Source organism: Perna viridis, chromosome 5, assembly GCF_037379345.1.
Source record: "Perna viridis isolate PV_CMFRI_1.1 ecotype Kerala chromosome 5, ASM3737934v1, whole genome shotgun sequence".
Taxonomy (NCBI): Eukaryota; Metazoa; Mollusca; class Bivalvia; order Mytilida; family Mytilidae; genus Perna; species Perna viridis.
The window spans coordinates 4651695-4679192 of record NC_142449.1 but is presented as its reverse complement, the minus strand read 5'-3'; the positions used below and the strand labels follow the sequence as shown (position 1 = coordinate 4679192).

Below are 27498 nucleotides of genomic sequence, written 5' to 3'. Positions count from 1 at the left end.
TCAGTATTTTTTCGCGACAGCTTGTTCATCCCATTGAAGTTTTGCAGCGTTCATCTTCCGATCTCTCCTTTATTTTGAGAACAATTTTCAACTACCAACTCCATTAATGACCCAATTTCCTCGCATTTTTTCCTTTATTAGAGCTCCGTTCATTTACTTTTTGTATACTTTCTTCGACCACTTTGATTTTATTCCAGAACGAACTGATAATTGGCATATTATTGCCGATTTTCAAGATTTCTGAATCTTGTTTCTCTAAACGTTCACCAATTCGTGTTACAATCGCTAAAATGTTCAAAAGAAGTATATTGCTCATTTGCTTTCGCTCAATTAACATTTTGATTCTGCAATGAGGGCATATGTGTCTTACTCCATCTTTACATGTAACGTTTCTAAGCAGCAAACTGCATGATGAGGAGACTAAATGTACAAGGGTGTAATCAATGATTTGAAAAGAGTCTTAGTAAGTTTAATGTATAAGGGTGTAATCAATGATTTGATAGGCGCCTAAGTAGACTCAATGTTTAAGGATGTGATCCATGGTTTAACAGACGCTTGAGTAGGCTCAATGTATAAGGGTGTAATCAATGATTTGATAGGCGCCTAAGTAGACTCAATGTATAAGGGTGTAATCCAAGGTTTGACAGTTTCACACTCTAGTATAAAGTAGTATTCATCCTCAATAGTTTGTTTTTCACACATATTACAATATTTATATTGTAGATCTACATTATCAAATCTACCAGTTTCTATATTTAAATTATATGCAGATATTTTGTATCTGCATATATACGGTTTATAGATATAGTTAACCAGACGGTCCAAATAAAACTGCAAAACATTACATTCATGAACATATTAATACAATTGGCATTTTGGTGACTCTTAAAAAAATCCTTTCACTCACAAAATTATATACAGTTCTTTGTTTAAATTCAGATAAAAATACATCAATATTTTTGGCTCCTTGATATAACCACACATCAATAAAACCTTTTACTGTGGAAGTACTATTGTTCGTTTGGTACCAATTTTCATGGTTTTCGTGGGTAGACTAAACAACGAAATTTGGTTCCCAATGAAAAGTAGATTTCCACTGATGGGTATACTGAAATCCTCAAAACCACGAATTCAAGAATCCACGTTTCTTCCCTAATCAATGGAAATTGGTATCCACGAATTGAAGTAATCAGAAGAAAGACAAAGACCAGACGTGAAAAACAGGCATACAGGTGCACCGGTAGGGTTATGAAGTAATGGAAAATTATTTTTATAATTTAATGATAATTTAATTTAATTTAATTTAATAATAAGTTTTTAGTGGAGCCCGAGTTGCTCATTTTGTTACTTTGTATGTATGATTTTAGTTACTTTATGTTCTTTGTTGTGTATGTCTGTTTTCCATGTCTGGTCTTTGTCCCTGGATTACATTCTTTTGATTACCGCTATAACATTGGTTCCCTTGATTACTCTTTAAAAAGGCATAAGCAAGTAAAGTAGTAGCAATAAAACAAATTTTGAGCTTCATACGTAAAATCATAGAATGGTGTATTGACAATAACCAACTTAAAAGTTGTCACTAAAACACCTAATGTGTCTTTGGAGATAACATGGTTTAACCCACCTGTCATTTTGAAATGCATGTACCAAGTCACGGCCACTGCAATGGTTTCCAATTTACCGGTTTTTACCCTGATATTGTAATTTGTTAAACGGATTTTCCTTTTAGACTATTCCTTTTGAATACTGCCTAGATTTTATCAATTCCGTACCTTTGTTATTACTCATCATAGTCGGTAATTTTAGGGCACATTTTTTTCTTTAAAAAATGGTTTTATGTTTTCCATTCCAAATGACATTTATGCAAGTAAATAACGGAATGTGATTTTGTAGACTTAAATATCCGTTCAAATTCGCGTTTTAACTATATTTGCAGAAAATTGAAAATAATTTCAGGATCACCCAACTGTTATTCAAGTATTATTATTATAATCATTAATATTTGCTTGGTATGTCAAGTATCGTTAATTCTGAGGTTTTCTTGATGTCCTCTCAATCAAAAGAATTTTCTGTGTCATCTTTGTGAAACAATCTGTTGAAAACAAAACAAAATGTTCCTAAGCTAATTTACTAAGTCCATCACACAGAGTTTTTTTTATTAAAAAAAACCGGCGATTAACAGTTTTCCTCTCGTTCAATAGCAATAAACTTTTAAAAAAAAATTTGTGAAAAACTTCGTTCCATATAATCTGATAAAACACAAGTTGCTAGCATATTTAAAAATGAAACAAGTTAATACATTATGTTTTAGGACTCACAAAGATTAATAAACATGTGCTAAAACACCTAATAATAATGATGTAAAGATTTTCTAATATTAAAACCTACCAATGAGCTCTTTGAATGGTTGAGGTTTTGGATTCCAAAGTACACCAAACCAGTATACAGGAATACCAGCCAATAGTATGATCAGTCCTATACCCATATTACGGGGTTTCTGGTAAATCGCCAGTACTAGTACAGATATGTTAATGATTAACATAGAAACTGGTACAAATAACATGGTCTGGAAGAAAGAAAGAAAATAATTAAAATTTTCAAAGAAGTAAATACATTTATTTTTTTTATTTCTGTACATCGTTCAATCGTTGGTTAGAAAAAACGCAATAAAACGATTTCTTCTACCTGTATACATGTTGTTTATAAATCACAACATGTAATAATCACATTAGTATAATAACGTTCTACCTTGTAAGGTCTTGGTTCCTTTGGTTTAGTCCATCTGAGATACAGTAAAGCCAGGACAACAGTTGTTCCAATGATATTGGCGATAAGACTGACGAACTCTATCATATCAACAACTCCTCCTGTGTACAACATTGTTAGGCCCCAAACAAGCTAAAACACAAACATCAAACAAATGTAGGCATCAAAGCAAGTTTCCTAATGGAATTGTAGGTTTCAGTCCTCATCATGTCAATTTGCTGAATTTTGATTGGTTCAATACGATAGTAATATTCTGCTCTATCACATGTATTAGAAGGTGACAGTTTTTTGTCTATTGCCTTCTCGTGAAAAGCTAAATTGGTTCCGGTAAATATTGGGTATCAGTTCAATCTAAGCCATTTTGGCGTTTGAAGGAATCAATAACTAATAAAACAAAGATAAATAAATGAAATGCAACAGACACATATATTTTTTTTGTAGTTATGTTGCCAAATCTACTACGAATCTGTACCCAATCATTTCTAATTGTATTTGTCAAATTACAAGATGACTGAGGTTGGAACTGGAAAGAAAAGTGTTCAAATGAGAATTTATGTCTTTCAGGGACTTTATAAATACAACACTATGTTTCACCGTGCAAAACGCAACTACCACGTTTCAGATGCAATCCAGACCCAATGCCTTGTTCACAGCTACACCACCCAGACCGCTCAGAGCTCCAACACCCATAAGGCAAGTATTATGGTCTTTGCTACCATGGGTAGTGTCCTCAATGCCAACCCTGCTAGCATGGGTAGAAATCCACCTACTTTTTGCATGTTTTTCGTTCATTTGGGCGGCACTCATCTCCAGAATCATACCACCAAAGCCTTTCTAAAGAAGCTTGGTAACCTTTTGAAACTGCTGGGAGGTAAGTAACATCTTGTGCCCATCTTGCGGGTTTGCGTGGGACAAAAGGATGGAGACTGAACAACCTTTCTTGGCAGCCCGTTGACAAGTTCAAACAATATTCGTGATAAGTAATTTATACCTCACGAAGATGAAAGCGAATGGGTCTACCGACTTGAACGGCGTTTGCATGTGATTGATGGTTCGTAAAGTCATGGGCAAGTCTACAAGGTTCTGGGGGTTTCAATGATTTTCATGTCAGGGGCGACGTCGGCAAGAAGCTGTAGATCGCGGATAGCTGGGTACCGGACACATAGCTCCAAAGGATGATATCACTATTCACCAGAAAGCTGTTAATGCTGATGGTATCCACAATATGTTCATCCTCGGTATAACTATTTGTAGTCCTATCGAAAGTGTAGAGTCGTCGTTCAACCCCCGCCCCAACACGGTGCTGAGGCTGTTTTCGCCGTCAACTTCCTCTTAGTGGTTTTTGGTTAAGGTTAGTGTGGCTCTCAGCGTAGAGAGATTGGCATCAATGATAATCTTAGTTTTGCGCCTGTTGAGGTGAAGTATTGAGGAAACCAGGTGGTACCTTCGTCTAGAAAGTAGCGGAAAGAATTGTTACCTGCATGAATATTGAGGATGGATTAATAAGTTTCCTGGTTTACCAATGCAATCTCGTAGGTCTTGGATTCCTTGAGTTGTAGTGGGGTTAAACTGGATAAGGATTCGACTATCGCTACCGGAGTCTATGAAGGAAAACCCCTGTTTGAGATCGGTGTTGTCGGCGATTTGTTGCAAGAGTGTATTATTCATTTACATGTATTTATAGCAGAGTAGACCATTGTCACATATTTTTACTTCCATTCTTCAAGACCCTCATAGTGCTTCTTCGACTGTTTTCTAGCTTTCACCCCAATCGCATAAACCTCGTAGGGGTGACTGGCAAAAAGAAGTTGTAAGTGAATTTTATCCATTTACTTTTAGTACACGACGTTCATCTTTTGACCATCGGATTCAAATTGCAGGATTCTGTCGGAAATGACTAATGCAAATGCTTCGGTGTTGGCTGGAACATTGTGTGAGAAATCGGCTCGGATCCGAATGTCCAACGAGGATTCTTTGAGACGTTCGGACCGATGACTCACATCAAACACAAATAGGGGATATAAGTCGATAAAGTCAGAGGGATTTGTATCACCATTACGGAGGAGAAAGTCCATGTTATAGAATTTCTTTCTGAAGTCGAAGGCTTCTTTAAATACTCTGGCGACCTTATTTTGGTTGAAATCTACTTTATAGTCGACTGCTGGATAACGTTCAGCGTTCAGTTTGACATGGATATTTCGCAATCGACAATGATCGAACACGGCAGCATTATGGGTTTGGTCACCACTTCAGTCGGTTTGGAAGGCAACGACGATATATTTAGGCTTTTTGCGACCACCTTTGGAAGATAGTCGCCAGTTAAACTGTAAGGCTTGGGGAACGGCTATGGAATCACACTGACTCATGCGAAATCCACAGTGGATCTTGGATTTACTTAGGTGGTTTTGTACATTCGCATCTTATTTTCGTCGGAGGGGTGACGTGGGGGACATACCACGAGATTTTACTCAGGTTCACTTTCGCCACGTTTTCGACGGCTATCCTTAGCAATCTTGGGACCGGAAAGATTGGAAACTAAGCATGTTTCAGTTCAACTAAGACCCTCAATACATCGAAATCCGACTGCAGACGATCGTTAAGGGCTTTGGTGATGGGTTCGTTATCAGTCTGGGGTAATGGAAGGTTGCGTATGGGATATTTTTGCATATCTATATCCATATTCATTAGACCTCCGTTGGTTGAAATGCATTTCGACTTGTCCACTTAGATACTTTTCAGGGCCGTCAGCTTTTTGGTGAGACCTGTGATCGATGCATCGTACTCTTCTTGCACCCGCTTCATTTCCATCTTCCGCTGATCAAACTCCGATTCTAGATCATCGATGTCTTTCATACCATCCTTCAATTGTTGGGTCATCCACTGTATTGTCACAGCGTCCGAACTTTCTTTGGGATGTCCTAGGCTAGTAAAGGCTAGGCTCTAAAACTTGTGATTCCTAGGGCTGTAACGGCTCTCTCCAATTCCTTATTCGATAGAAGCTGTAGGGAAGAACTAAATTGTGCAGCCGTATGCTGCTCAATTATTTAAGAATAGTCTAAGAGCATGCGCGCTCACACTTTCCTGTATAATATCTTGCTGAATCATTTCTTGCATTTCCGTCTGGTGAGGAGGTAAAGTGGCTAGGGTGATTTCTAGCATAGCCTTATGAGCATCGATGTCCATCTTCTATTTTCATCGTCCGACCATTGCTGTCCCTGACGTTCGAAGGTCTTCGCTTTTCTTTCGAGGTATTTTGACCCATGCAGGTCCGGGTGTTAAAAGAATAGGCCTACAGCAGCGCTAAGCTTGTCGTAAAAGGCGACTGAATAGTGCTCAGAACCCTAGCCGGGGGCTAGGGCGCTCTGCCCACGGAGTAACTGGGATGTGTGCCCCAGGTGGTTGAATGGGGTACCCCTGGCGTGTTACATGCTGGGGTTGTCAGGCTATAATACGGAAAACCTGACCGCAAAGCATAGTGGTGCACCGTGTTGGGAAAGATGCCACGTTCCTCGCACGTTAAAGAACCCTACTATGGTATTCTCCCGGAGTAGGAACCATAGGGCTCCGCCACAGGAGGCTAAATTGCCCAACCCCACCCACCCCTCCCTATTTCCAGTGGCAATCAAAATTTGTGGACCCCACTGTCCTTGTGTCCCATCCCTTTTTCATTTCATTATCATTTCATGTTCATTTTATCATGAATTTCATGTTCATCGTCTGAATATAGCTGAAATACTGCTGCTCGGACGTTAAACCCCAACAAACAAACAAAACTTTCGAGGTACTTCATTCTTTTCTGCGTTTTACCCATACTTTATTTATGGTAGACAATGTTGCTCCTCAATTTTGTAGTGACCGCGGGCATGGGTGCTAATTCCAACAGGTAGAATGTGTCGCTTGGTATCTTTAGCCGAAAGAACGACTTTGTTAATTTCCTGGGTGTACATCTGATGGTGTTGATTTCGGATAATATTCATCGATCAGTATATTTCCTGCTGGGTATCTAGACATCGCTTATAGTGTCAAAGGTAATATTTCGCTTATAATAGCCTTTATAATTCCCTTTGCTCTCTTGGTGACTTTACCGTTAAGCATATAATTTTTGTCGGAGCCACACGAAGTCGGTCGTACTTTTTCCACCGCATTTATCCTTAAATATTCCAATAATTTTCTTGTTGACGCCGGTTGGAATCCCAGAAAGGGTGGTTGGCTGGATAGTTTAAAGTATCGAATTTCTCCTGAATGTGTGGGGTAATATATTTGTAAAAATCCTCGGTTTGGATTTCATAGGCTAAGCTATCTGTATCGGTAAATAGCAGGCGGGCGTTATCACCATCCATCTCCCTAATGAAACCGTAGTGAAATTTATACATCAGGAGCTTTGAAATATCTAGGATATATGCTCCCAAGATGGTTCTTTCCATGTGAACGGTTGCCAGATTTTCATTGAATACGACAAGGCGATCAAAGTTGGGCTTAGCCACCAGTTTTAGGGCTTGTTTTTCACTGTTAAGCAGTCGAACATCGACCCTGCTGTGAATATTCTCCATAGTCTCCACTGAATTATTCATTTGTTTGTAGAAATCCTTCTCAGCATCGGTTGTAGCCTGAGCTCTGAGTTCGGTATTCAGGTCGATATATGGTTTGAGCCATGGAAATTGTTCGAATCGAATGATCCTATGCATTTTGTAAAGATCATTTCCTGTGAGAGATAGTATTTGAGGTTCTGAAGATGAAGGGTATATTTTCACGTTTGCTCTGAGAAGGTACCAGTTTACGAACTCCATCAATTTCCACATTTTCGGACGCCAGAGGATAGTCGTTATTGCTATCGTGAAAGCGTTGGGAATTTTCTAGGTCATATTCTACTAACGCTCCATATTTATGATCTTCTCGATATTCCAAAGTCTCGTCAATCTCTTCCGAATCCACCCATTCAAACCCTCATGTGGGAAGGGATTGTGCCATGGCCAATCCATATAAATTGTTTGCATCCAGGTAAACAAGATGGACGTAATTGCTCATATATGGATTATTAGCCTTTCCGAGTCGGTGAGATATCATGGCAACACCTCCCCAAGTCGCATTTTCAAACATCAACAGCATATCCTGATCGGTGAGAAGTTCCAGTCGGATTCTGGTGAATTTTAGCATCCCTTCATAAGATAGTCTTGGAGATGTGAAATAGTGTGCGGGATCGAGCTTGTGAGTTTTCATACAATTATCCCTGAAATTCTCGAAAATATCTTCTGGTAGGCAACATGGTTCTCCAAGTGAAAATTGTGATAATCTCACATTGATTGACAAACGAATTGCATAGACACTAGCTGAGCGTGAGCGTAATCCTCATCGGAAATATGTTCAAGGCTGAGTTTGTTGAAAAACGCCTCCTTAGGTGGTGGCTGTGTTTCCTCCATCTTGGTGGGTCCATCTATATAATCGTAGGGATATACTCTCCTCCTAAGCATCAGTTGGGTGTGATCGCCGAAACACTTCTGCGTTGCCTTGAATTTGTCCTTGGGAAGATTCTTCGCAAGGTTTCGAGAGAGGCGAGTAGGAATCGGTTGGAGTTGATGAATCTCATTTCGATATCACCAACCTTCTTAGAAAAGCTGATATATTTCTCATAGGTGTTGGGTAACAGTTAATTTTTCCTTCCCCAAATCCTAACTCTTTCACGAATAGATGGACGTCGTACCCACTCAAGTTATGAAATACAATTGGAACGAATTGGGGCAGTTAAAACGCTAAATTACACTCATTGTGCGCTACACCGCAATATTTTCCCGTCAGATGATCGTGATCGCAAACTTTATCCTCACCCAAAGTGTTACCACAAATGTACCAGAGTCGGCTTGCGGCGCAATTCTCATTATCTTCGTCGGTCATCACCATCGCAATTTCATAGGTTTTGGCGATTTCTCCGATTTCCTATCCCATACACTCTACGAATTTCTTGGCTGCATCTTCTCCAAAGTAAATGACTGAATCTTTATAGTCACCATGGGCGTATTTTATGCGATATCAAAATCCAGATAGTTGATGCAGCTCATCCGGCTTGGTGTAAGCTCGCGATAAATCTGGCTGACAGGTGTCCATCTTATCCTAAAAGCACTCAAAATCTACACAGATTATGAATGGAACCCTCATCTGGCGTTGGTGGTTTTGGAAACTGATGAAAGTTCCTTCTTCCGGCATTTCGATTCTGACTGGCTTCTTCTGGCTACAATTTTCCATGTGCTCGTCCAAAATATCCCGCCTGGTTCTGTGACACAGACACCTGCGGCAAAAATATGCTTCTCCATTATGACCAGTCACTTGAAAGATCAAAAGGCGGGACAAGCTCTTAATCCAGCAGTAATGATGTTTGTTATCTCTGGTCAAAAACAGGAGATCTATATGCTGCGATCCGGTGTTCTTGGAAATCCTTAGGGGATATATTTGAAAATCCTCTTCCTCATATTCTCTTTTCTTTACCCCATCATAGCCAAAAACGTTAATGTTAATACTTGCTTTCCATCTCTCAAAGTAAATGGCCATAAGCGAAACTGAGCACTCAATCCCATCGAAGTTTAGCTCGTTTTCCCACTTCTTATATTGGATAAGTCGGTAGGCGTGATTTTTATCCACCTCATTTTCATGCATGAAAGCAACGATTATCTTCATCCCTAACTTTTACGATTGCCCTCTTCTTGGCCAGTGCTGATGGGGTTGGTATAAATGAGCTGCCGGTGAGTGGTTTGAATTGGTTCAAGTGGATTTGTAGCCGATAGATTTTTTTCTGATAATTGGGTGATCATAACCTAATATGATCTGGAGTTGGGATATACGTAGGTATTCTCTCCGGTTGCAGGATTTGATTTGACTAACTCTACTGTCAGTACCATCAGTCCCTTCTTTTCGGCGAGTGAATCTTGAAGTTGTGCTTGAGATGGTGCTGTAACTTACCTGAAAAAAAAAAACGGTTCCAAATCATGCTGCTTGAGCGTTTTGATGGCGATTGTTCCAAGTACACCTTTCAATGCATCGTGCCGGTCAATTTTTTTTATTTCGTGTTCCGCGGGAGTATTTCCGATATCCCGTTTCACCTACTCAGTCAGAACCGCTCTCCCCAGCCGGGAATAGTTGGTGATTCCCCGTAATTTGGCAATGGTCTTCAGTTCCTTTTTGGTATAAATTTCTACACAAAAAACTCTGTGGGTGGTTTTTGCCCCGATTAACTTTACCAATTTCCCCTTAGATTTCCTACTATATCCTTGTAGACCCTCCTTTTTTGCGATTTCTCGGAGTTCTTTCATAGTGGTTTTCTCCACGAATTTTGTTCCAAGTGGGGTTCCCACCTCTTCTTCCTGTTGGCGCGGTTGTTTACTGTGTCTCCATCAGAGCCCATTTATTCCCGGTTTACTGTTACGAAATTATCCCTTCCTCCTTTTCAGTGGGGCGCCACTGGCCTTAGGTTCTTCGGTAGGTTTATTCTCGAAGCATTGGTATATCTCTTCCGTCCCACATTTTTGACACATGTGGGTTCTATCATCCATAGTTTCCATCTGGGGGTTGCTGCAGCACTGCTGCTTTTGGGGAGTTGGGGTGGGGTGGGGCTACTATTCTCCATCTAGCGTTAGATGCGAAAGCCATATTTGTTTCTATCCTAGGAACGCTTCCTTCTAAGGTGTTTGGGGCTGGGGTATCTCTAGCGTTAGATGCAAAAGCCATACTTGTCTTTATCCTTAGACTAATGCAAAGACGGTGTATTTGCATTTTTAATTTTGCGTTGGATTCCTATGCAGGATTTGTGCTTAAAATCGGGGTGGTGTAGAACTCTCATTTTTCCGACGCAGTCGGTATAGTTTCGCTTTTTACCCTTTGACCTTAAGGACGCTCTTCTATGGAAACGCAAGTCAGCTGATAGCAATTCCGTCTTCCGATTGACCAAATACTGATAACTTAGTGGCGTTCATAAACACTGTATAGAAAATTTGAAATTGCGTTCGAAAAAACTGTATCGAAAAGTTGAAATTGCGTGCCATGTGTTATTTTCTTGAAAGAAATCAACGATTTATAAATATTTTCTATAACTCCTTGAAGAAATGTAGAAACTTAGAAGTAAAATTTTAATGCGTCTGCTATCTTATTTTTAAGATAGTACTTGTTTAAACTACCAACAGTTGGATAAAATATTGACTATTAACAAGAAAAATTAAAAAAAGAAAAAAAGAAACATAAAAGAAAAGCAAAAAAAAAATTTCTGTTTGGAAGCACAAACAAAAATGTCATTAAAATTGCAAATGCAAAGTTGAAAGAAAGTGAAACAATTTTAATGAAGGAAATTAAGACAGAAGACAAGCATACACAACTGCTTGCTAGGGCTTAATTTGAAAAAAAGAATGACAATGATACTTACAATATAAAATATAATAAAATAAATAACATATAGTTTAGAGGGTGATAGAAAGTTTGTTACCCCTTGAAAATACATTGTCAGCCTCCGTTATGCCTCGGGATAACAACGATTTTGTCGGGGTAACAAACTGCCCTATCACCCATTTAGCTATATATAATTTATATAGTGTATCACAGGGGTTTAAGATGATGAAAAACGACCTAAGAATCGTTGCTTTAATATTTCACTATCTATGAGCATACATTTAAACCTGTAATTAATTATAGGTCTCGGGTTATGAAAAGTAAAAAAAAATAAATCGTTAACACAATAATTTTTAAGGCAATTTTTGAAAAAGGAAAGTGAAAGTGCAAATGTGTTATATGAAAATACTATTTTTTTTTCAATTATTTAAGGAATTGTGTACAAACTGTTCCCTTCCGTGAACAATGGTTCAAAAGATCACGTTACTTACCAAAGTAAATATTGCCGGCCATGGAGTAAGATATTTTTTGTGTATCATTCCAAATACGGTAGGCAGGTGACCTACTCGTGCCCCAGCAAATATCACCCTACAGTAAATCACATATAAAAATAACGATGTAAAATGTTAACGCTGCGAGATATTTTGCATACAAAGGCACACAAGCGTTCAGTATTTATGCCCCGGAAACCATTTTTAAGAATGACGGGCGAAAAGCCGCATTTGCGAGTATGCGGGGGCAAAAATGATTTCTCACTCGGCGTGCATGTTTCTCGCCTTTGCATGCTCCCTACATCCTTATCGTGGGGATGATTCCTTCAATATAAAAATCGCCAGAAATTTCAACTTACCACGCTATCAAACAGCGTACCGCTCCCCGTTAAAGTCCAGGGGTGGGTTTTTCGACGCTATCTTAGAGATAAGACGTGTCCTTAGACAATCTAAGGATTCGTCTCTGTACAAAGTCGTGTTCTCGAAGCCATCATAAGTTAAGACGAGTCGCAATTTTCATCCGAACTTTAGGACGAATAAATAGGTGTCTTAGGATCATCTTACGGAAAAAATTACCACAGAATGATCGGCACGCGTCATTTCAAACTTATTTTAAGGAATGTGCATAATTTTAAACTTTGACCTGAATGTTTCACGATTCAGTGACACTTTATTCAGAAAAAAGTTTGCTACTGTTTCTATTTCTAATACCTACATGTAACAATAGCAATAGAAAATCAATAACTTCACTCGGTTTTTAAATTCACTCACATGCATATAATTAGGAAGCAATCATTTGATTTTTTTTTGTTCACCAAAAATGTGAAACAAAACTTGTTTGAAAAAAAAGAGAAAAATTCATAGCCTCCCCCCCCCCAACCCCCACTGATAATCAAATGGTTTTTGCCTCATTATTATATGCATTTTTGTTTATTTGATATAACAATATCAACCATTTACCTGTATTTAATATTTCTTAATAAAAACATAATATAAATAAAATAATAATTTAGAAAAACATATTGTCGTTTTTTTTTTCAAATGTGTACACGTCATAATATTTCTATCCGCATACATTTTGTTCAACCATTTTGAGTTTAGAGACTTATCAACAAAAGATTCAACAAAATTCTGTTTTAAAATAGCATGTTGTGCACTTCATGTTCTTTTCAAAACCTTCAGTTACGTTTTGATTTTAAACGGTTTATGTAAATGCCAATAGATATTTTTTTTTTCAGCAGCAATTAAAAAAATTACATTAAATTTTAGATATTTCTGTGTGATATGATGTGAAGTTTGATTTTGGATTTTAACTAACCAGCATTTTTAAGGATGCACTTTTTGTTCATGGATACGACATGTTAAACCTGACATTATCTTCAAAGCACCGATGGACGCCAGTGGGTACTTACCTTGAATGACCCATAATGGCGGCATTTAGAGCACCAATAGATGTCAGTGCCACTAACACAGATATTACTGCTGACAACGGTTTATAAAACCGCTGGATATATACCTAGAAGATACAACTAATACTTTAAAAGTGTCTGGCATTTTTGAATATGCATATTTCAGTATCATTTTCATTTAAAGTAACATGCAAGTCCGGAATCTTTCAGAAAGTGAGCACGTTTCTTTTCTTTTGTAGAATACTCGATCAAAGATCGTGATCCCGTATGAGCGCAGTCTTGATTAATTCCTGTATATACTAACCGAGAGAATGCAAGGCTCAGAACCAAGGCTAGATGTTCATACGTTGTCGACGGTATATTGCTAGCTAGAGATATCATATATCAGGGGTCAACTTCAGAATATTTAAAACAGAAACAACGTAAAATAAAATAAAATAAAGGGCCCTTTGATTTAAATATTAAACGGTGAACAGCGAAAACCGGGATAACAAACCACGAAAACTGCTAAATAAGTGTAAAGCCACAATTGGTATCATCGGCATCAGAGCTTAATTTCGTGACTTACCAAATTTTTCCCAAAAAATTTTGTTGTGACGAGTTTTAAAATTTATCTATCTATTGCCATACTCTAAAAAAAACTGTATGGTCATGACTATTTCTTGGACTTAATCTCCTTTCATCACGGACCATAAACGCTAGATAAGTGTTACGCGAATCCATGAACGTCATAAGGATAAGCGTTACACGATAACTGTGAACACAATGTATGAACATCGCTGGGAGTAGTGGTGCACGATTGCTGTGAACATAATCTATGAACATCGTTAGGAGTAATGGGTGCGCGATTACTGTGAACACAATCTATGAACATCGCTAGAAGTAGTGGTGCACGATTACTGCGAACACAATCCATGAACATCGCCGCTAAGATGAATATTTCATGATAAATGTGAACACAATCCATGAACATCCCTAGAATAAATGTTACACGATAACTGTGATCATATGAACCATGAACAGCAATAGGGTACAATGTAATTGTTTCACCAATCCATGACTATTCATAAGATAACTGTGATCGTGAACCATGAACACCGTTCGTATAATTCAGGAACGTTATTAAGACAAATTACCTAAATTAAGTTACATCCAACACAAAAGAACTCAAACATACACACAAAAATTAGCAGCACAAACCAAGTGAACTCAGAAATAATCAAAGCACCGAAGGTGCTGAAACTCGGAAGTCGCTTGGCGTGCAACCTGCAAGATAGGTTCCCGATGTTTATTTTTTAAGCAATGTGCTAGAGTGCCGGTCATGACATAGATTAAGGTTTGAGAATGTTTTGGTGTTGAACCCGTATTTCCCTTGCAACCTGCAGCAAAACAAAACAAATATGTACACAAATATCGTCAAAATAAGATTGTTGCATTTGTTTACGTTCTTGAGACCTTAAACTTGAAAGAAGGCAGCTGATGATGTTGATTGTGACGCTTCTTGATAAAATGATTTTGATTATAATACCATTCGACACCCAAAGAGAGATAACTCCAATTAAATTGTATTGCCTTTTAACTATCTTCTTTGAAATTACTATGTGACCAAGCGCAAAAATAGTTTGGCGTCTCGATTTACCAGTTCGACAATATTTAGCTGAAAATTTAACACCTAAAATGTTTGAAATATCATTCATTTGGGATGTCGGTGAAATATTTAAAGTTTAAAAGAGAATCACGCATTCATTTGAAGAAAGCATTTCTGTCCGTGAAGTTATCTCCCGGAAGCTCTTTTGTCATTCTTATACTTACAATACTCGAAGCCACTGACGTGACTTCCGAGTAAAAACTAGAGGCTCTAAAGAGCCTGGATCACTCACCTGTCATGAAAGCTATATTCTATTTTTTTGTCAAAGCGGTCATGTTTTTAGGGATAAAAAATCCCAGCGCTCTTATCTAAGGAACAAACATATAAACTTGCATTGAATTCTGTGCAGTGGTTTGTCTCACAAGAAAAATATATGAATGTAGTTACATGAAAAATAACGACAACAAACAACAAAAAATGCCCCAAAAAAAAGCATTTTCTCCAACCTAGGTTAAGCGATTGTCACGAAAATTTGTCAACAGTAAGATATTTTAATGCTGAACACTTTAATCATATGAAAGAAATTTAACTTAACCTTACAGTTGTGTAAGGAAATTTATGTCAAATACTGCTGTCTGGCTCTTCTGTTCTATTTTTAGTAACAGTGGCCTGGTTTTTTTTCCACGGATCGTTAATTCCAATTGTAATTTTGTGCAGAAATCTGAAAGTACACTAAAAATTGCAAAATACACAAGGAGCAATTACTCCAACTTGAATAGTTTTGCACGAAAATTTGACCACAAATAGATTTCATCATGCTAAACACTATTTTTCAGCAAATAACTGCTGTCTGACCCTATGTTATATTTTCAGTAACAGTGGTCATGTCTGTCAAAGAATCAATCCCCCTCCCACCACATCAGTCCTAGGTAGAACACCATAAGAAATATTCCTACCAAATTTGATTCTTAGTCAAGGAGTGTCAGAAAAGAAGACGTTTGAAAAATTGTTTACGCCAACGACGAACGCCAAGTGATGGCAATACCTCTCCTGGTCCAATGAGCTAAAGTATTACACAAAGTACAGGTATATAACATTCTCAGCTAATCTCCGGTTATCTCAGTTATTCACATGAAATTCAAATTTATTTAGTTGTTCGCTTGGTCGTAATAAAATAACGTTGCCCAAAAATATATATAGAATAACTCACCAGAGCAACTGCATTAGAGGTGGTAACGTCAGCTTTAGACAACAGCGTGAAATAAGCAACATTTGTCATGATGTACTTGGTTATAATGGCTATGAAAGATATATAGACAGTCCGAGGCAAATCTCTAAAATGAACAATTGAACACAATATATGTAATGAATGATCGAAATAACAAAGCTCGTCATTTGTTTAAAAAAAAAGATATGAGTCCATGATTAAGTTACCTTTTTGGTGTCTTTGCTTCTTCCGCCAAATTGCATAATGCTTGCCTAGAGTAGAAATGAAACGTTTAAAATGCGTTGACTATTGCCAAAGGCTTTTGTATGAACCCATTTCAGAAGGGGTATAGGAAACCCAATGAAATGGAATGAAAAAAGGACGTTTCGGCATGTGTTAATATCGGCAAATACGGAAGTGTGAACAATGGAACAATTCCAAAGACATTGACAGAAGGTGGAAGCAGAAAACATTTTGCCCAGTGCCCCCTCCCCCCCCCCCCACTTTTCTTTTTCCAATACACACAACTAAAAATGTTAATTGAGAAGATTTTATGAAATTGTTGTCATTTCTTCTGTGTTTCTGATAGAAACTCAGACAAAACCTTGAAAATCAAGAGAAATACTTTTCCCGCCATAATTGCAAACCTTTGAAATCTTTGTTATTCTAAAACAGAGCAGCGAACATCCTTAAGGAAAACAAGACGTAATACAAAAAACTAACGATCCAGCAATGTGAACAATATGGAGTGGCATTCGGTGCCTCGGAAGGGTAGGCTTGTCATGCTCCGCAAGCGACACCCGTCATAGATATAAGTGAATGTAATCAGACAATAATGCAACTCCCCGACACGAATCACAAAGGGGTCCCATAAAAAATAATTCACATTGAGGCATTTACATCATTCAATTTAACAAAGTATAATGTTGTAAATAAAATAAATTATGCGGGAAAAGTTGAAAAATATCCAAAATAAAATAATCATCCTTATTTTTATGTTAACTTTCAATACAAAATTAAGAATGTGATAAATCATATCAAGTTATTTAATCCTTACCATCCACCGTAAGAGAACATAGAGTAGAAAATGGCAACAGCGAACTGTCCCGGCTCGTCTGTTGTACCTTCAAACATCGTCTCAAAATTATCTGTTTCACCTGTATCATGCAGAAGAAAATTATTCAACTTTCGTCATGTTTTAGTTTATGTTTTTGTTTTTGTTCTTGTTTATTTTTGTTTGTTTGTTTTTAACTGTTATAGGCTTCGTTGTTATTATCTAAGTTGTATATACATGTATTAGCAAAATTACTTGTAATACCCGGCTAAAACATTATCTTTTTCACCTGGTGGACTAGCGGTGGCAGTTTCGCATCTGGTTCGAGAAGTCGTCGGTTCATTCCCCGGTCGAGTCGTTTCGAATACTTTTTTTTTAAATTTGAAACACAGTACCGCTACTTTGCAGGAAATGAAAATTCATCAGCGCTATTTCACATCTAAATTATCGCTTCATATCATAAAAAAAGAAGTTTAAAAAAATAGAATCCATTACCATTTGATAAGTTTGCGATGCCAGAAACGATAATTATCAACATGGCTAACACTTTAGCGCAAGAGAGTAGGATCTGGACTTTCGCTGCATACTTCATGTAAACGCAGTTTATAATGACACAGGTCACTGAAAGAAGAAAATGTTACATCAATAACGAGCAGTATATTTAATAGCGAGCGTGTTAGGCATATCATAGTACTAAGGATAAACTTAAACTTTCACGTGTCATAGTGAGTCAGAGTGAAGTAATACTTCTAATCTTTTATAGGAAAAATATCCTATTTTCCAATGAGTTATCTATTAATTAAATAACACTATAGCAATTAAGTTGAATAAAAAAAACTCCGTTACTTATTGACACCTTGGCCTGTTTCAATCCAGACTTTTATTTAAAAAATGTTGTGTTGAATGACTTAAAGCATTGAATCTCATGTTTACTTTTTTTAATGAAAGCCACTGATATATTTACGCCATTCGTACAATAGCCAATAAAATGAAGGCACAAGACGCTACAATCAATCTGCCGGATCTGCCAACGTGCATTTTTAAGCATTTCTGAGTCTGGTCAATACTTTTCCTTTACCATTGATCTCTAATTGTAGGTCCAGATATGACTGTGTCTGTAGTGTCTGTAATATCCTTAATCTCAGTTCTTTTGGGTAGATACGATGTATAAAATCTCCGAAACCGGGATTGTTTAATAGTACGTCATCTTTATAGAGGAAACTCAGATCAAAGGATCTGGCTAACCGATGTTCCTTCCTTCGGGTTAGATCAGCTATAAAGTCACCCTCATAAGAGCGAAGAAATAGGTCAGCGAGTAGAAGAGCATAATTTGTTTCCATTGGAATGCCACGGTGGACCACTATGTTGTCGATAAAAAATTCCAGCATTTTGAAAATATCTTCTTCGGTATATTTAGAAGATGATTTGGGATCGTTTTTCACAAAGTAAAAATATCATAAAATAATAGTAAACCGAGCTATATATGGGAACATAAACAACAGCACACAGACCCACACACTATATTTGCGTAAATCTATTTTTGTGCAATCTAGTCAAGAGTTCATTATACATCACACGTCCACACGGGTTACATAATACTAGTCGTATAGTTTGAATGGGTTCTAGATCCTGTACTGAAACAAGTATTTTTTGTTTCAAATTCGAATTTTCATAAGGCTCTTTCCTTTTTCTATAAGACCAGGCTTGTTTTCAACCAGAGTTCCGTCAAACTAGGACAGTATGTAATACGTGAATCAATTATATTTTACATCTATTATTCGATAGACTTAACATGTGAAAAAAAATAATATGCCCACTTCAACTGTTAAAAAGATGCTGTAGCTTTTATTTCATCTTGGATACACAATTTTCCTACCACCTAATCAATAAACAAGGTCACGAACTTTAAACCACGAGACAAACTTTTACAAATGAAATAATCCTGTCTGAAAAAAGCGTGTGTATTGGAGTAAATAAATGAGCTTATCAAAATTTTTGCCTAAATATCAAATTATAAGGAATGTAACTAATATCTGAATATATGATCAAACCAACTTTAATAAAGAGTCAGTTATTTACGTAAATTATTTGCAAGATAATTAAGCAAGTACCAAAGAATTCAAACCTATTTAGTCTCTTGTCATATATTATATGTTATCCAATATTATAAATATTTCCTTCTTCGGCTAAATTTACAAATGTGTCAAGACTTCACCAATTTTAATCTAATATTTTTTTTTAAATGTTTGCTTATAATATAGAATTTTACTGCATCAAATATCCCTGTTGTTCAAAGTAATTGCTTCTGCAATTTTATTCATTTAACATCATATTTTCCTTTCACACTATTAAATTTATATTCCTGTTATTCAAAGCTTTGCATATAACCATTTTTTTTTATCAATATTTGCTTGATTATATAGACTTTTCCGCTTAATATAGCAATGTTTAAATATTAGAATGGTTTGTCAATACTTCCTGTTTCATCTAAATGTATAATTCGATTATTTTGCTATACAAGTATATTTCTACATTTATGGAGTACCTCACTTCTTTGGTAGTTTAATTTAACCCTCTTTTCTGGAGCAACCCATATTCTCGGCAGCTTGCTCCGACCCCAATTTCACAGTGAGTCATGCCCACTGCATTTTACTTGTTACTTTTATTCTTCTCATTATTTTCTTTGAAGTGCAACAAGAGTGTAAGCAATGCATTATTTCGTCTACAAAATGGGATAACAGATAAACCATTTAAGTGCCAATCCCAATAAGAATCAGGCAGTGGGTGAAACATGGTATAAAAAAAACAACCAATTTGAAAGTTTAATTTGGCCAGTTGCACCATCAGAATCAAGGAAAACAGACAAGATTGTCCATACTATGTTGCTAAATTGAGATATTATTTCATTGAAATGCAATGTAAATGGACATTTAAAGGACAGATAAGACTCAAAAACCTCATTTTCTAACATTCTGCGCAAAGCCAATGATGCTGCGATCAAATAATGGTCTTTTCAAATAGAAAAAGCATAATTGAGTGAAATTATATTGTCAGATCGGTGGGGGTTGACATGCATGTTTCTGATTTTTTTTCCCATTTTGCCTGGTTCTTACAAATACTTGCACTTAATTTATCAAAATACTTGCATACGATGCGTTCACTGTACGGGAATCAGTTAACTAAAATAAATCTTATCAACAAGACTATTTAAATTCTTATGATGCATCGTAAATTTGTCATTGAGGCAGAATATGTTTACTAAATTATTACTTGACTCTACATTTTTATTGTAATCGCTGTAGCAACAACATTTTTACTTGTGCCCTTTTATGCAAAGTTTTACTTCGTCCTAATTCTGGGACAAGTGCATGCACCTTAAACGTATCAGCTTCTTATTTGCAAAGATACATTTAAAAGAACTTCACATGACAAATCTCGGTCGTTGGTTTTAATGTTATATTATTTTACTCTGTTACTTATAAGACAAACGGTCCTTTTCACACTGCCACTTGTCACTAAAACAAAAGGATTATTGCGAACTTCTTGAGTTACCGACCTTAAGTTTAACGAATTTGAACTTAATAACAGGGGCGGGTCCAGGCAAGAGCGTTATGGGCGTAGCCCCCCCCTCTTTTCAAAGAAAACACACCAACAAAAAACTATCGTAATCTGCTAAATATTGTATTGAATATGGCAATTTATCATATTTATTCATCAAACTTGTCATAATCTGGTTTCCTTTTATACTGATCCCTTTCACAAAATCCAGGATCCGCCTAGCTTAATCTTTATAGATGAGCATTAGTATACTTCTAACTTTTTTTACTAACTACATGTACTAATTCAAGCTTGTGTTCCTTTATAATAGTTTATATCATTCATACTGAAATCGTTTTTTTTTTTACAGTAAATATTACTTTTGCAATTAATAATTAAGTTTTGGGTTTAATACACTATTCAAACTTCAAGACTACTTGTCTTAAATTCAAAATTTTTAAGTTGTCTTTTTTTAACGAAATGTCACTTGGACTAAAGATCATAGGTGAAGGCCCCATGTCTCTATAACTTCCAGCCACCGGAATTACTCGCCCATTCCGCAACACTAAAAAAAGTCTGAGGAGTTCCGATTGTGACATTCAGATCTCAAAAAGCTAAGTACGATAATTCAAGGGATAAAACTACCGTAAGGTTTGATTACAAAATACATGTTTATTCATTTTAGCTTATCAGTGTGTAACTGTTTTCATATTGATTCTATCTATTATGGTTTTTAAGATATGAACGTTTGTAAGAAATTGTTTCAAAAGGACATAACTCTTAAAGTTATGAAATCTTTAGCAGGGTCATCTGCTTACAGGTGTATGATCATGATATCCTTAAAAATGAAGAGGGGGTCCATGCAAGCCAACGTGGACAAAAATGGGGGTTTTCTAATATTAAAAATGATTTTTTAACATTACAAATTTGATTTATAATATCACAAAACCCTTTTTTTCATATTAGGAATTGATTTCCTAATATTAGAAAATGAATTTGTTGTATTCACTTACGGCTTTTGATTATTAGAAAATCATTTTGTAATTTTATTACAAAATGAATATCTAATATGAAGAAACTATTTTCTTATATCAAAAGAATGATTTTGTAATATTAAAAATTATTTTCTAATATTTCAAAATATTGATTTTTGTCCACTTTAGGCTTTTCATAGAAAGTTCTGTAAACCTGATATGAAGAAAATGATAATAGATAAGTGCATACATGCCGCGTATAAAATGACCCTCTCGATAAGCTCTACATTCCGACAATCTGTCAAATTAAATCGTTTCACAGAATCAGGTTTGTGACCTTGACTTGATTGTATGACCTTGACCCTGCAATTGTTTTCATGGTCAGGATATATGGTGGTATTTGCATGTCTCTACGACTTCCGGTTCACGAGTTAGTTATTGCATCATAATTCAGTTGTTCGTTATGCCCAAAATGAGCTCTAAAATTTCCCAAATTTTCTATCGACATATTGCACATGATCTGCATATTATGATATCGTACAGTTTTCAGATTTTTCTTGTTTTGCTTTGGATCAAAAAATCATAAAATTTACAACGGTTTTGTATATTTCATCAGTACCTATTTATAGAATCCCATGTTGCATCATGTTTTCAACTTCGTCCAAGGGGATCATGAGATATAATTCGATAGTCTTAATGTGCACATTCTTAAAATCAAAGTTTCAAACCCAATATTTCATAGATGTTCGAAGGATAAGATAATTTAAGTGTCACTCTCTGTAAAAATCAGGTAGTGAGTGAAACATGAAAACCCCATCATTTTGATAGTGTAATTTGACTATTTGAAAGGCAGATGACTGTCAAAAACCTCATTTGTCTAACATTCTACTGAAAAATTTCTGAGCAAAGCCAGTGGTGCAGAGACAAAATAGTGGTATTTTCAAATAGAGAAAGTATCCTTGAGTTATATTACATGCATGTCTCTGATTTTTTTCCCATTTTGCCCCATTCTTACTAACACTTATACACTTAAGTTCAAATTTTAAATGTTCTTTGAAGGTAAGGTTGTTGCATATTAAATGAATGTCTTGAAGTCTTATATCCGAAATATCGATGTTTTCTCCCCAGAAAATTAGTCGGTTGGGGTCAACGAGTGCAGAAAATTAAATGTTTTTTTTGTGGTTAGATTGTTGCATATCAAATGAAAGTAATAACGAGTACTTGACAAATATGAACTTTGTTTGACCGAAAAAGAATCTGACTTGGGTTAATAAGGGCAAAATGATATACTTCATAGAAAATAGAATTGTTGCATATCAGATAAATGCTCAGCAAGTGTGTATTACCAAAAAAAAAATGATGAAAACATGCAATCAAATGCATTTGACAAGATCAGCAAGTGTAAAAAGTAAATTGTTGTGAAGATTAGCTTGTTATATTTCAAACAAAAGGTCTAAGCATGTACTTTACAAGAAGAATACTTTCAAGGGAAAGATTTTTCAATTGTCTTACAGACAGTTGACATACTAGTTTATTTTATTGTAGCATTTTTCCACCACTACATGTCTCAGGTTAGGGGTTATGGTCGTTTTGTGTGTGTTCAATTTCATTCATTTTAAGGGTTTTTTTCTATAGATTATTCAAGTAATTTATTTTTGGACCTATTACAGTTTGCTTGATGGTATGGGTTTTGCCCATCATGGTGACCTGTAGATGTTTAATTGTTCATTGCTTGGCATTTGGTGTACGACTATCTCATTGGCAATCATACCATATTTCCTATTTTCATATAAAACTGTTCTGCAAAGAACACTCAATACGAACTTTATATTCATCTGGTAAAAAATCAAGAGTCTTTGCTGGTACTGACTATTCAGGATATTGAACTTACCTAATATCCAGCCTGCTAAGACTTTAACAGCGGTATCAGGGGCATCGCATTCTGAAAAGAATGGCTGAAAGATATACAGTGCTGCTGTATAAGAAAGAAACGCCAATATAGGTCCAGAAATCAAAATGACGTATCCCCACAGTATTAGAAACCCGGGTAAAGGTCCAAATGTTTCCATTACATACACATATGGTCCGCCTGCTTTTGGAAATATGGTCCCAAGTTCAGAAAAACATAGCGCTAGAAGCATGCTCATAAGTCCTCCGATGAGTAATATAATAAGAGACGACCCAACTGATCCAGAGGTTTTCAAAATGGCCGAGGGAGTTATGAAAACTGACGTATGTCCTGTAATCGCTATCATTATTGCAATGAAGTAAAATATATTTAGTGGTTTCTTCATTTGAATGTCTTTGTTTGTATCTTTCCTTTCTAATACAACCTTGTTCTTATCATTACTACCATTTTTATAGACACCAGATGCATCATTTTGGTCAGAAACAGCGCCTAAGTCCGTTTCATGTGGTTCATAAGCATCGTTTGTCTGTCCAGTCACCGGTTTGATGGAATGGTCCTTGCTTTCTTTAGTAGCGAATATCTCGATTCCCATTTTTCACAGATTTATCAAAGAGTCAACCGAATAGAATATGGCGGGGTTCACCCGACTACATATATTGAAAGTCGTGGTCGAATGCAATTGACATAGTACATTTCAACTTCAATAACATTCCAGTTATTTGCACGGTATAATGATTACCATTGACGTAAATGAATATTTTTTCGTCTGCTGATCAATTTTCAAATATATATGTATATGATAGGTAGAAAATATTTGGGTCTCGTGCTGTAGTGTTTTAGCTATGCCAAAAATTATATCATTTAACCCACGCTCTAAATGTGGCAGGTAAATTTTGATCATGTTGTCCGTTGTCGTACCCGTCTGTTCGTCTGTTGATGCGTCCCCAGTTTCTAAGAAAACTTATTAGACTGCTGAATGGAAATAGTGAAACTTTAACATATTTTTTATCCCATCATGGCATTGGCCACCTTCTATTTTGCATTTCCATCTGAACGACAGTTGGGCAAACCACGAACTTTTCATTCGCCAATCAGGGAGGTCATTTACCTATCCATAACTTTTCCACAACCGCTGAACGGATTTCGGTGAAACTCACAGATATTCTTCATCACATGAAGCTATTGCGAACCTTTCACTTTCTATCTCCATTGGGCTTACCTGGGGCAAAACACGGACTTTTCCACTTGTCAACTGAAAAGTGGCATCTCTACTAGAATCGCTGAATATGGATTTCAATGAAACTTCACATATTCTTCATCACATGATAACATCGCGCACCACCACGTTTTCTCCAACCTGGGACGGGGTAATTATACTTTATGAATCATACGTAAATTATATTTTAGTTATATTTATTCGGGGTTTTACATTTCCGGAAATTTGCATTACTTTCCCAAGAAAAAAGATGACGTTTCCAAAAAAAGAAGTCTACGTTTCCGGAAATAAATACCTTACTTTTCCGGGAAAATAGTAATGATTCCGGAAAAAGATAATTAAGGAATTACGGAAGGAAAGTCATAATAGAAAAGAATTAAATATTTAATTTAAGTTAGTCAAATTTTAAAACATGATTTAAAACGTAAATTTAAAAGCCAGCACCTAATTAGATATATCTTACATCAGTTTACAAATCAATTCTGGTAGAATATTTGTAGCCAACACGTCTTACAGAAATACATTGTTTTGTGTTTTGTTCAATAAGGAAGTCCATCTCCTCCTTTTCATATTTTTGAACAAGTTGTTCTCATCTTTATGCGTGATGTTGTTTGCAGATTTAATTTAATCGATAAAGACAAAAATGTTAAGATGGCTAGCGCAGAACTGCTAATTCAAGTGGACATGAAAAGACTCTGCTCTATTCGTTCTCTCTTCCTCGGGATCAGAGGTTGGTGGAAATCTCGAATTGCCGTCCAAATATAATTCAAATATGTAATTTGCAAACTTTATGCATTTATCGTCAGATGGAGCGTCTACTGTTAATTCTACAAATCAATCTTCAATCTGATTGTTTGGCAAGTATGCCAAACCAAAGAAATGTTTCAGCCATTTCCAAAATCATAATCAAAATCTTTGTAATCGACACTAAGACCTATTGACTGAATTTTATCCTTAATGAAACCTGCAGCAACCGGCTGTAGCAGAATGATTTTTTTAACAGCAGTATACATTTGACATTCAAAGTCAATATGAACTACCTCGGGCAGGAGAGTTAGTTTTCAGGTTATGCGCATATCAATAAGCAGATCCAACATTTTATGTAACATTCCTCGGATTTAAGTTGAAGTAACGCTTATACAAGAGGAATGAGTTACCATTTTACACCCAAGTATCGAGTAAAGTTGGTAGAATTCGGGCAGGCTTTAAATTTGCCGACTATGAAAATATCAGTAATTTCATAACAAAGACATACCAAGTTGGTGAAACATGAAAATATAAAGATTCCCGAATCAACATCATTCATTAAAGTGAAACTTTCAGTTTGGTTAGTGTTCGAATCTAATTGTCTTTAAATCTCGTGGACATCGAGTCTACTTTTAGATAATTTTGGAATCTGCTTTTGCCTTTCTCTGTATAAGGACATAGCAACATTTTTCAAGTCTTAATGTCTGAATAGATGTTCTTACATTTTCTGCAGCTCAACTCATATTACTTTTGACGGTCGCCGGGAAATGTCACCAGAGTTTTGCCGAACACGGATTCGAAGCTGACATGTTTCTGCCTAGTGGGCATTCTTGGTTTTCACAACAAAACCTTCGGGATCAGTTGTTATAGATGATGAACTACATCTGTAAAAAGAGAAAAAAAGATATCGAATCTTATTTTTACTGCAATTTACTATGAAAATGGGGGAGTTTCTCTGAACTGTATTGGATATTTTTTTATTATTGTTGTTAAATGTTTGCATGCCCCTTTACTTTCTTCTGTTACTTTGTTTAATATATGATGCATTGTGCTCAGTCATGCCATTGTCCCATATCCGTTCTTTTTTTATATATAAATTTCAACCTTAAGTCAAATATTTACATTATTTTATTCAGAGAAATGTCAACGTTTGGGTATATGTATAAACCTGTAAACTTTATCCCTATGCTTCAAAGTATTTGCCGATCTGTTTGAAAATCCGTCGGAAAGTATGCATTTCTTTCCTCTGTTTTTTTTTCTACATGTACCAAATCCATTTTGACGTGTGATCAAATGTTGAGTATGTCTCTAGAGGTGAATACATTTAAAAACAGATAATTTTCGGGTTTCTCAATGATTTTTACCTTATCCTTACCAGAGTCAACCTGTTATATTTAGTTTATTACAGATATAAGAACAGGCCCTTTTTTGTATAAAATATAAAATTAAGAAATAATTCGTGGAGGGGGTAGATTTGTACTCATTTTAACATGGGCACGGCATTTATATTCGACTATTTTACACCGAGCGTAGCCAAAATAACGGCTGTTCCGTTTAACCTCCTTCGTATGTAAAGGCTAAAAACCACTAATTCCACTTTCCATAGGCTTCTATGCTAATTTCACAATATTCAATGGCTTCTCTGGACTTTAACTTAACTTTAACCTGCAGAGGACTATATATCAGCATGATTCTACATATGTCAGCTCACAATCCTCAGAATGGCATGTGGGGTTAGCAGACTTGCAGTGCAGTACTGGTCACCGGAAGTGAAGGGTCTATAAATAGCATGGGAAATCCCAGTGTTTTCACAAGATAGGGGTATATTTAAAAATCATTATGGAGATTAGGCTTCACATCACAAGAAGCAAAATGCACCTATAAAATGTACAGAAATGTTTTTCCTTTCAGAAACTGTTTAAATTTTTTAAATAAGATGAGAACTTTTTTCACAGCACTATGAGGAACAGGGGTAATTTCTGCGTAGGACTATTTTTGCGTACGTTCCAAATGCTCATTGGTTGAATTGGTGGTCTGTAATCTGTAAGTTGGATTTAATTTGTTTATTTATGTTATCGTAATACTACGTGTTCAATGTGTGTATTTATATAATTGATTTCATCTAGATAACATCTCAGTCGTACGTTAAATCATCGACTAAACGTTTTTAAATGAGTGTTTTGTCTCGAGGCGACAGCGAAAGAAGAGACAGTGCGCGATTCCAAAGGTGGGGTTG

General features: G+C 36.1%; 1 protein-coding gene across 1 annotated transcript; it reads right to left on the bottom strand.

The window, feature by feature from the left end:
- Positions 1–1967: 1967 nt before the first annotated feature.
- LOC148615681 (Y+L amino acid transporter 2-like) lies at positions 1968–23915 on the bottom strand. Its single transcript, XM_088582173.1, has 10 exons — positions 23282–23915; positions 17375–17500; positions 16883–16982; positions 16053–16097; positions 15829–15952; positions 13034–13137; positions 11622–11718; positions 2749–2898; positions 2389–2566; positions 1968–2092 (listed from the first exon to the last, which is right to left on the bottom strand). The coding sequence occupies exons 1-10, from the start codon at positions 23889–23891 to the stop codon at positions 2025–2027; spliced, it is 1602 nt and encodes a 533-aa protein (XP_088438299.1). The 5' UTR covers positions 23892–23915; the 3' UTR covers positions 1968–2024.
- Positions 23916–27498: the final 3583 nt, after the last annotated feature.

Bases quoted from the DNA above. Each gene is read 5' to 3' on its own strand.
- LOC148615681 (XM_088582173.1), bottom strand. From the start codon at position 23,891: ATGGGAATCGAGATATTCGCTACTAAAGAAAGCAAGGACCATTCCATC. The intron at 16,098-16,882 runs GTAAGGATTAAA...TTTCTACTCTAG, and splicing joins ATGTTCTCTTACGGTGGATG to GCAAGCATTATGCAATTTGG. The intron at 2,093-2,388 runs GTAGGTTTTAAT...TGTTTTCAACAG, and splicing joins ACCATTCAAAGAGCTCATTG to ATTGTTTCACAAAGATGACA.